General features: G+C 33.5%; 1 protein-coding gene across 3 annotated transcripts; it reads right to left on the reverse strand.

Annotated features, from left to right (window-relative positions):
- Window positions 1-2,799: 2,799 nt before the first annotated feature.
- Window positions 2,800-8,336, reverse strand: LOC117570389 (uncharacterized). 3 transcript variants are annotated; one of them, XM_034252002.2, is made up of 6 exons: window positions 8,149-8,336; window positions 7,805-7,896; window positions 6,524-6,763; window positions 6,278-6,415; window positions 4,981-5,160; window positions 2,800-4,845 (listed from the first exon to the last, which is right to left on the reverse strand). In XM_034252002.2, exons 3-6 carry the CDS (start codon window positions 6,738-6,740, stop codon window positions 4,823-4,825), a joined length of 558 nt encoding a protein of 185 aa, XP_034107893.1. In that variant the 5' UTR covers window positions 6,741-6,763; window positions 7,805-7,896; window positions 8,149-8,336; the 3' UTR covers window positions 2,800-4,822. The 3 variants fall into 3 exon arrangements, with proteins under 3 accessions (XP_034107893.1, XP_034107894.1, XP_034107895.1); XM_034252003.2 differs by having other exon boundaries at window positions 7,805-7,899; XM_034252004.2 differs by lacking the exon at window positions 7,805-7,896.
- Between the last annotated feature and the right edge of the window lie 3,158 nt (window positions 8,337-11,494).

An 11,494-nucleotide genomic window follows, 5' to 3' on the forward strand; every position in this document is an offset into this window, starting at 1 on the left:
GGAGCCTCCCTGAACCTCCAACCTCCAGCTCGAGTTCCATTTCTATTTTCTCCCTGAGGGTGGAGAAACACAGCAGGACTCCGTCCCGTCTGCTACTTCAGCCAGTTGCTAGATTTTCCGCTTCTATTGCACATTTCCACACACACACACACATGTGCATTTGTGTGCGTGTGTTTTCTGTTTTTCTTTTTACACAACTCGCAGTCGTAGTCGTGCTTTTGTTGGCTGTGTTATTTTTGTACTCATGCTAGATCCCAGTGTCTGTTGGCGGAATCCTTTGTGATTTATTGCATGAATAATGTTACCAAATGCCACATCCCTTAACTTGCTAAAGCTTTGCGAGTGAGTATAACGAATGCAATTGCCGAAAAAGGTTAATTTAGCTTACAGCAAAATAGCATATCTATTTACAACCAACTGTTCGCTCAACTTCAACTTGTTTACACATCCAAGCAATCGCATCGCATCAAATACCAAACATATCTCTCGCTCTCTATCATAGTGATAATCTAGTGTTTATCCCTCAGCTCAGACTTCACTCCTTCTATATAGTATCAGCATCTGCTTTCAGTTCATTTTCATGCTCAGCACTTTTTTTTCGTTGTTATTTCTCTGTCTTCTTTTTTTTTTTTTGTTGGGTTTTTATTCTTCTTTTGCGCACTTACAATTCAATATCCATTGAAGCGAAACTTTATATCCAAGCAATTATTATTATACTCGTTGTCGTACTCACCCGAAAAGTTTACAGTGTCCTGAATAAATGATTGAATGCCCAAGTAAAAATAAACAATTTTTTGATATACATCTTGGGAACACACACACACAATAATGTTCGCCAATTTTTACGCTTTTCGTCTCTCATTTTCTTTCCATTTCCCCGAGGCAATGCAAATTTTAAGTCAATTTTGAAGCAAAGTTAAGAGCAACACACCGAAAAATGAAAGAGGGACTGAAAAAGGGAAATATATAATATATTTTTTATGTAACAGTCTCAGCTAATGAGCTATAATGATACTGCTATAGGGTTGAGTGTAAAGTAGTTGATTGCGTCTCTTTGTGGCTTGGAATTGCTTTAATATACATATAATAAATTCATTTAAAATTTAATTTCGCAAATAGCTGCATATCTGCATTATTTTTAAATGAATTTTCGCTAGTGTTGCCAAGAATGCGCTGTCGTTAATTTAATATATGCATTCTTTTCTTTTGCTGACTTGGTAAAAATAATGGCGAAAAACTATCACAATATTGTCTGGCACTTAAAGCAAACACTGTTGTTGCTGCGTTCGCTGCTGTTGTTGGCGCTGCTTCCAAACACACACACACACACACACACACACTGGCACCCACTTAAACTCACTCACACACACACATACACATGTATGTATTTGTGTATGTACTTGCTGGGTGTTGAACGTAAACAAACATGGCGGCTTCCGCAGGTTCCAGGCGAAAACTCCATTGTTCGGCCGAGCCTGCCAACAATTTGCATTGAAACTGAAATAGTGTCGCTCTCTATTCAACTATTTTCAGCTTCTTTCTCTCTCGCCTTTTTTTTATACCCGCTACCCATAGGGTAGAAAGGTATTATAATGTTGTAGTTGCTGTAGGAGGCATCTTCGACCGTATAAAGTATATATATTCTGGATCAACGTTAACAGCCGAGACGATATAGCTAACATACATATGTCCGTTTGTTCGTCCGTCTGTATAGAGACTATTAGAAATAGAGATATAATTTGATATGTTTTAGTATGTATAGTATGTTTTGAACCATATCAATACACCAAATATAGCCCATGGTATTTTTTTAGTATTATATACTAAAATATATCAATATACAAAACATAGTCGTATATTAAGTTAGTATATATTTTAATATGTCAAGTATGTTTTGAATGTGGAACTATATACCAAATATAGACTTTGGATTTTTTTTTAGTATTTTTGAGGTATATTCATTTAGTATATGTTTTATTATGTATAACCTGTTTTGAACGTAGTACTATATCAATATACCAAAAATAGCTTATGGTATATTTTAAGTATTTTTGCGGTATATTAATTTAATATATGTTTCACTGGGTATAGTATGTTTTGAATGTAGTACTATTTCAATATACCAAATATGATATATGGTATATTTTTAGTATTTTTGTGGTATATTAATTTAATATATGTTTCACTGTGTATGGTATGTTTTGAATGTGGTACTATTTCAATATACCAAATATGCTATATGTCATATTTTTAGTATTTTTGTGGTATATCCTTCTATTCGAAATAGGTAACGGGTATTTCACAGTCGAGCACACTCGACTGCAGCATTCTTACTTTTTTTACGCTTGTTTCCATAATCGTTGTTGTTGTTGTCGCTCCATTTTATTTTTTCACTTCGCCGTCATCTTTTTTTTTTTTTTGAGTTTTTTGTAATTGCCTGCTGAAAATTGCAGCAATGCCAGGCCGAGAGAATCCTTACACGGAATTGTTTTCATTGTTGTTCGCTCTGATAACTTGGCAGCGTCTGTGTACATTTCCCCCGCCCGCCCTCTCCCTCTCCCTCTGGCTGGCCCACCAAGCATTTGCCTTGTTTATGCTGCAGGCAAAGTGTGGCCAGACTTTAAGCTAATTTGCATGATGATAAATGACTTTTTTCACGCCATTCTGGCGCACAGCCAAAGCGCATCTACCACGAGTATCTCACGGATGTATCTTGTTCTCAACTACACTGGCTTTAGATACACCTCTTCTACCCAAAGTATGTGTTATATGTTCTATGTTCGTTTTTAAAACAACAGGTTATGGAAAAAACTCATTTAGCTTTGGTTTTTATTGAAATTTTCATGTCAAGTTTTTATTCATAATATTTTTATGTAAGTTCAGTTACTTTTTTTTGTTATTTTTTCTTTTCGTTTTTCTTTCATTCTTTCATTTTGTTTTTCTTCATTCATCATTTTGTCTTGCTTGTTATTCTTACGTTATGTATGTAAATATGTATTTATGCAAATGACTATTTTGTTGTTGTTCTTGTTCTTGTTCATGTTGTTGTAGGCTTCCTGATAGAATAGAAATAATAATTTTCAGTTAAAGTTATGTACGTTTCGACATGAAATATTTATGTATATACGTGTATATATATATATATGTATATATAAGTATGTATGCATGTATTTCTTGTGTATACCCAACACTGTACATACATAAGTCAGTGCATTGGAACTGCACTTGAGTGAGGGCTATATAATAGATCAAACTATTGTTTTTTCTTTTTTTTTTGGTATTCGGTATAGAATTATGTTTATGTTATAAATCCATTAAGTCATAAACAACGCTCTAAATCTGTCAATTTTTTGGGTTTCTTCTTTATTTATTTTTAAAATGACGAACCATGGTCTTGAAGTTCTATTATTATTATTATTATTATTATTTATTATTTGTTTTATAATTGTAATTATAATTATTGCGCTGTTTTTAGCAGCCGCAACAACGGCATAAAAGGTTTGTTGACGTTATGTAAGTTGCATTTCCCGGAAAATGTCATAGTGCACGACATTTCCGCATTTTCTGTTCAGTTCAATAAAACATGAATGTCTGTCTGTGTTTGTGTGTGTGTGTGGGAGTGTATGTGTGTACGAGTGTATGTGTGTTTGATTATTATTACTATTAATCATATGCAAATAAGTTGATGATGGTTGGGGGTATTGTATATGTGTTTTTAAAATGCCAATCGCATTCAGCGTAGTGCCTAGACATGGCCTCATCACTGCTCTTCTTCTTCTTCTTCTTCTCCTCTTCTTCCTCTCTTCTCGCCGATCTTGCGTCTCGTTACTACGAATACTTTGCAATACTATTGTATTACTTTTTACAATATTTACACTAAGTGTTTTCTCTTTAAATGTTGCATTTGATGTATGTCTAAAATTGGTTTTTCTTTTTTACGTTTTACTTATATCAATCATTCACTTGGTTTTCTTTCTTTTTTTGTAGTTTTTATTTTCCACTGTTTCTGTTCTCTGGTTTTTATTTGAGATCAAATACAGAAGCTGATATTTTTTTATGTTTTTTTTTGTCTGACAAACATTTTACATTAATTATGTTGAAATAACTTTTGTTTATTTATGGAAAGGTTTTACGTTACTTTACTTTACTTTTCTTTCGTTTTCTGTCCATTTATATAAAGTTATAATTTAAAGAACAACTCGGCTAATGGATCTATGAGAAAGTATTCCAGTTACAATTGTTTCACAATTACCAGGGTTATCATGTTATCTAACAGTCCAACTGGTTATTATACTTATATGATGAGTCTGTGAAATTTAGATAATCCGAGATGTTCCCAATTCCAATTTCGCACGCAAATTGTGCAAACAGATTTGAATGCTGTCAGTTGTAACAGAATTCAACTCGGTTTTCGTCAATTTCGCGAGAAATCGTAACTCGGAACACTCCAAATTATCGGGTAGTTAAAGTAAATGTTAGTTCTATGGTTGGTACATTTTAATCTTTTTTAAGGGGGTTTAACATGCGCCTCGTTTAGATTTATTTATAGATTGAAATTTACTCTCTGTGTTATTTATATCGATTGTTAAAAAACAAAACTACAATTTTTCTTAATAAATGTATTCAAATAGAATGCTTTACGGTTATACATGGTAATTAATGTCTATATGGGTTTATTTTTTTTACGTTTTTATTTCCATATTCTTGTATTTTTGTTTTGTTTTTGGTTTCTTGTATTATATTTCCATTGTAAAACGAGTATCAGGGATAAAAACTAACGTTTGACACTTAAAAAATCAGTAAGTTTTGCTACCAAAAATATTTAGACACGTCCCTTGCGAGCGGCTGCAGTTCAAATGAAAGGAGAAAAACATATTTTTTTTTAATAAAATTAACCAAGTTAAGCAAAAGAATTTTATGAAATTATAAAGCGAATTTTGAATAATGAAAGTATCTATTTATGTAAAAAGCTTTGCCTACCTTTGTCCTTGTTCTTGCGCTGCTCCTTGGCGCTCTTGTCCTTGGACTTGCCGGGCTTGCAGTTCTTCTTGATGACGCGTGTTGCTTCGCATGAAGGATCGCTGGTCGCCTTCAATTTATCAGATCGGGTCATTTGTCCTGTGACACACTCGGACCAGGTGCCCTTCTCATATCGGCACGCTGTAAAGAGTTTTCAAAATGGAATACATAACATTAAATATAATTTAAGTTATTTATAGAAATGATGATAATAATGGAATTTTTAAAAATATTTAAAATGGTTAAATGGTAAATTGTTAAAATACTACATATATAACAATGAATTTTTTTTTAAATATTTTAATAATTTATTCATGTAATTTATAGTAATGTTTTTAATGTAAAATATAAAATTATAATTCTCCAGATACTAACAATCACGAATCATTAGGATTGTTCGTATACTGCTACGTATCGATATGCAAAATATACCGTATGGTATGTTTTAATATTAAGTAAATCGGTATATTACTATGAAATATTAAAGTATTTTTTCATTTTAATTTAAATAAAAAAATCGAGTATTTTTCCGTTATATTTATTTGGTATATTCTATCGACTATACCGCCTTTTTAGTATATATTTATTTTAAATATTCAACCTTTTTATAAATTTATGAGGTATATTCTAACGACAGTGGCGTATATTAATTTTAAATATTCGAGTATTTTTTTGGTATAACAACAATACCGCATTCGCAATATTTTCCTTTCATTGAAATTGGTACTACACATTAAAAGGAAAAATATAATTAAATAAATTGATAAAATCTTGTTTGGTTAAATTTAAATTTATATTATATAAAGCACTTACGAAATTTATAAAAATATTTAAAATAAAATTTTATAAAAATATGTAAAACTTTTGAAATGCTATTTAAAAGTTTTAAATTTATTGAATATAATTAAAATAGATTTGATAAATTAAATAAATAAATTTAAATCTTATTTAAATAATTGAGTTAAGTAGTTTTTAATTTAGTTTATATATAAATATTTTTTATTGATACATATTTAATGTTAAATTTGTTGAAATGCAACTTCTCTTAAGTAATTTATAATTTAGTTTTTATATTTTATTTATTATAAATATTTTATTTTTATATATTTGATGTAAAATTTGTTGAAATGCCATTTAATATAATTGAATTTATATAATTGAAGTAATTTATATGGAGTTTTTAAAAAAGTTGTGTAATGAGAAGAATATAATTGATTTAATTGATTATAAAAATCTATTTTAATTAAAGTTAACTCACCCTTTTTGCACTTCTTTTGAATGGTGCGTGTTGGATCGCAGGCAGGATCGCCCTTTTTCAATGTCAAGGTACGTGAACGCGTATTGGTCTTGGTATCACATTCGGTCCATGGATTCTTGCCATAACGACACGAGAGCCCTGTGACAAATGCACACAGCGTTTATACAGAGTTCACAAAATGTTGCCCAAGTTTCGCTAATGAACTTCATAATTCAATTAGTGTGCGTCAAACAGCGCAAAACTTACCATCGCTCTTTGTGCCACGCTCATTGCGTATTAAGACCTCGTGATCATCCTCCTCCCAGACCTCGCCCTGGATGGCTGTTGTGGGTTGCGTCAGTTCGGCGACGGGCAGTGCCAATGGCGTTTCCTGGCCCTCTGTGGTGCCACTAACTAAGTTGCATGCCACAAGCGTCCATGTCACAAGCGTGGCGAGCAAAAACCCGTTGCAATTATGTCTCATTCTGTTTTCTGCTCTTCGATTGCCTACAACAAAATAAAGTGAATACGAAGTTGAAGTTGGAGTTGAAAGTTTCACCGAAAAGTCACGAAATAAATTGCAGCTGAGATATAATTTAATTAAATTTAATTAATGAAGTTACTGTTGCGTTTTCATAAAGCTACAAACTGACGCTTTACGGTCTCTAATGAGTTTTAATGTATGATATTACTCATACGCAGCGTGTGACAGACAAGCAGACAGGAAAACCAACAGAAGCAGCAACAGCAGCTCCGCAATTACGACACTCGTGGGGAAAATAAAATAAATTCCAAGTGTATCTGGCATATAAATGAATATACATAAGAATGCTTTAACTGTTGATATATGACACGGCATTTTAAGCCTTGCCCACAGTAAATATTCGTTTTCTTGCGTTGCGTTAAGCAAACAGGAAGTGTAACTCAACTGTAGGGAATTGCATTTTGTAGCGAGTAATTTTCTTTATGGCATTGAAAAGCTTAAATAGTATTTAGTAGCATTTGAGGAAACTTTTAGATAGTTCTTTTACACAACTATTAAGCTCAGGAAATGCATCTTATTTAATTGTTTTTAAATCTTAAATAATTCATATTTAAACAACATTTTATAAACGTTTCAATATATTTTAAATTATGTATATTTTATTTATGTATTCAATATCCGTCAAACTCAAACATAAATTACTTTTAAAAATTTGTTAAAATTAAAAGTCAAAAGTTCGCTTTACAAAAAAATCCTCTTAAGTCTTTGCATCATCAAAGCGTTGCCTTTGAGTTGCTAATGCGCTCTTTATTATTCCAATTAAGTAAACTCCCCATTGAATATCAATAAGACATTTCAATTGATTCTAGTTCTACGCAGGGGGTTGTATCAAGCATAAAAATGAAACATTCTTTTCCTTCATTTTTTTTTTTTAGGGACCAGAAAAAAGCCATAAAATTCAGTGCCAGCTGGTGCTTGGCCCTCGGCGTTTCAGATGCGAAAGCTGATGCGAAGCTGACCCCAAGGGAAAAATGCAAATTTAATTAAAAATACTGCGTACTTACGCGCTGCTTGGCAAACAAAGTTGGCACAAAGCGTCCTTAGAAGTTGCTCTCAACTAACGTGTACAGTGACGCAATATCCCAGCGATGAGCTGCTGCTGATGTTGACGATGACAATGATGATGATGTTGTTGTTGGTGTGTGGAAGAGACACGAAAACAATATAAATTAAATTTAATTACTCTGCTCTGTTATTTAATATACTTTTATATTTTTATGAATATTATTTGCAACAGTAATTAATATGATTTGCTGTGGCTGCTGTAGCAAAATGTCAAACTACGCAGCAGCGAGTCACAAACACAGAGAAACACACAAATACACACATAGGAATATCTTAAACTAACCGTTATACACACACAAAATGCTCAACTGCCACGCACACTAAGAGGAAGTCAATTGGCTGCGACTCTGTCTCTGACTCTGACTGCGACTGAAGCTGAGACTGAAACTGAGACTGAGACTGAAGCTGAGCACAGTGCCAGGATATTTCTTGAACGGATTTTTCTGAACTGTTCTCGTTGCGCGTCTCTTTCAAACTGAATGGCCAAATATGCGAAAAGCTGCAAAAAGGCTGCCAGCCGCATCATACACATATATCCTGAAGGATGTTATGCTCTCCTCTCGCTTCCCATCACTCTCTCATTCTCTCAACACTCACTCGCTCTCGCTCTCTTCTCCCTCTCTTTCTGTATGACGTTGTCTATGCTGAGCTCTCTCCACATTTGTATGCTGAGAGAGAGCGCATTAGCGCACCCAGGACTTTTTATCAATGAGCTGCGCATGTTCCAAAAATAAACGCTTTTGATTTTATTTTTATCCTTGCTACCACAAATGTGACTCTTTGCTGCTTCTGCTTCTGCTGCTGCCGTTGCCGTTGTCGCTGCTCCTGTTTGTGCTTCCTGTTTTCGAGATGCACGCATTGTTGCAACTTCGAGCCAAATTTAATGAGTTTTTATTTACCAAAAAACAAACAACAAAGAAAATCAACAATTCTCTTGGCGCATTTTTCTCCAGCAGCTAAACTTATCATATGCAAGACGCTCAAAAATAGATTATACATTTTTAATTTTGTCATGTTAATCGCATTGCATATACCCTGTAGCTAAAGTGGGGTATACTTAGGGTGTATGCATAAACATTTGACAACCTTTGGCAAGCATTAGAAAATATTGCAAATCGAAAATAGAAATGAATATGAATAACTAGTATTTTTATATGAACTATGAAAATCTATTAAATGCAAACAAATAAGAATGATGCAATACTTTTTAAAAGAAAAGGTATTACTCTTAAAATATACCAAATTAATATACTATAAAAATACTGAAATATGTATGCCGATATCTAAATTTGAAATATGCCGATATCTAAATTTTAAATAATTTTAAAATATACTACATTGATATACTGCAAAAATACTGAAATATACCAAATGATATATTTGCTATATCCAAATTCTTTTACATTTAAAATATACCACAGTACAGAATATACAAATATATCTTAGTATTTTTCTAGTTATTAATTTAGTATATTTATAAGAATAATATCGCTTTTATTGAAAACAGATAGATACCAGCAATGTGATATTATTCTTAAAATATACCAAATTAGTATACTTGAAAATTACAAAATTATTCCAAAGGCTATATCGAAAAAAATTACATTTAAAATATATCAGATTACACAATATATAAATGTGTAGGAATATATTGTTCCATAAGTCAAAAGCTTTAACTTTAACTTAAGGAATTAAAATAAAACAAAATTTATATCCCATAATTAACCAAGTATATTTAAAAAGTTGTAATTTTATGCATATGTTTAAAAGTCCAGTACTCATACCCTTTAACTGCAAACAGCAACTACCAACCAGGATATTTATTGAGAGGGAAAAACGCAATCAAAGAGATTCTTAATTACAGTATATTGCAATGCTCATATCCTGTGTGCTTTTCACTGAGGTAAGCAGAAATATTAAAAAATTACAGAAGGCAGACGGCGTAATATTTAAATGTGGATAACTGCTTGAAAAAAAATACCCCTTAAAATACACAGCACTTAACTAGGCCTACAGCAAATCCAGAAGTTAGGCATTGTCTCAATTTGCTAGGTAGATTTAGTGTGCTCTTAATATAGTTAGTAACGGGTGCATTCCTTGAAAGGAGTCACAAGCGGGGCATACAAGTTGCAACTGGGGGATACGCAACACTATGAAATGTATAAAATTTAGAATATTCCCCATGCGCATAACCCTAAGCAGTTGCCATTAAATATAGCTCAGAATATACTTGGTGTATATTACGTATACGACATAGTGGCTGACTCGCTGACTGGCTTACTGTCTGCTTCGCTGGCTGACTGCCTGACTGCCTGACTGGCATTGCCATTGCCCTTTGGGTCTGCTTTAGCTTAGCCTCGTCGCTCGTTATCCTTTCTTGCTACTGCTGCTGCTTGTGTGCGGTTGACTCAACGACAACCACGACGACGGGTTTTTTCTGGTCGCGTTTCGTGTACGTGTATAATCACTCGACGGGCACAACCTTTAGGCATCGTAATGAACTGAGGACTCAGGTTCTGCACTCTTGCTATGGATATGCCACTGGGTCTCTGTCTCTTTCTCTGCTCAACGTTATCCTTTATCGTCGTGCATGCTTCTTCTGTGGTTATGCTCATAATGCCAGCTCATCAAAAGCAATACCCAAGCCCCACCTCAGCGCATTTTCTGCTAGTTAATTTTTCGTGTGTGCCAAGTTTAAAATATAGAGGAAAACATTACAAAAAACACACAGTGAGAAAGAAACCCCAATGAACACAGCTAAATGACTGAGATTTACATGTCTACATTCTCATTTGAGCGATTAAATTAAATTTTATGCACTAATTATGTTTCACTGTGCCAAGTCTGAGCGCCGCATATTAAAAATGTAATAGAAACTTTTACCTCAACTACGGTAGCCAAGGATACCTTTTAACGGCAGGCAACATTCTATTTACTTTTGACTCACGAACTCGCAGTTGAATTCGCCCCGTCTCCATCTCCATCTTCATCTTCGTCCTCACCATTCGTTCTCATCCTCGACAATCCGTATGTAATTCCTTTCTTTATTTTTCCTTTTCCCCTTTTGCTCTTTCTCGCATTTTTTTTTCGATGCTCTCTTCTGATTGAATTTTTTCGCCCGAGATGGTTGATGACAGCCTTTTTCGGTTGCGTCATTCCCATTGACAGCCAAATGCTCGGAAAAGAAATTAAAAATCAGATGATAAATCGTTTACAAATATTGTGGCTGGAGGTAATCTGATAGCAACAAGCGATGAGGGTCGGAGTACGACAGTATGACAGCCGAACATACGCTCCTCATACGTAGAATGGAGACCTTGAGAGGAGCAACAGCAGCAGACAGTGGAAGAGTAATGAGTGAGGAGAACGATTGTAGCCATGGTGATATGTGAATGTCACTTGTGAGCGAGTTTCTTTTGCTATACCATTCTCATATATAAATCAAATTAAAACGAATTGTATTCATATTGTACAAATAATACGTGTAATAAATGTAATGTTCTGTGTTACATTCATACAATTAGTAAATGTATGAAAAAAAATGCGCCAAAAAGTATGCTATAAAAATTGAGAGCTAGCTTTAAGATAAAATTAATCATACGCAATATAATACCACGAGCAACATAAGG

This window comes from Drosophila albomicans, chromosome 3 (assembly GCF_009650485.2).
Source record: "Drosophila albomicans strain 15112-1751.03 chromosome 3, ASM965048v2, whole genome shotgun sequence".
In the NCBI taxonomy this organism is placed as follows: domain Eukaryota; kingdom Metazoa; phylum Arthropoda; class Insecta; order Diptera; family Drosophilidae; genus Drosophila; species Drosophila albomicans.

Coding starts and splice junctions, on each gene's coding strand:
- LOC117570389 (XM_034252004.2), bottom strand. CDS start 6,740: ATGAGACATAATTGCAACGGGTTTTTGCTCGCCACGCTTGTGACATGG. Junction 6,416..6,523: donor GCGTGGCACAAAGAGCGATG/GTAAGTTTTGCG, acceptor CATTTGTCACAG/GGCTCTCGTGTCGTTATGGC. Junction 5,161..6,277: donor TCAAAAGAAGTGCAAAAAGG/GTGAGTTAACTT, acceptor AACTCTTTACAG/CGTGCCGATATGAGAAGGGC.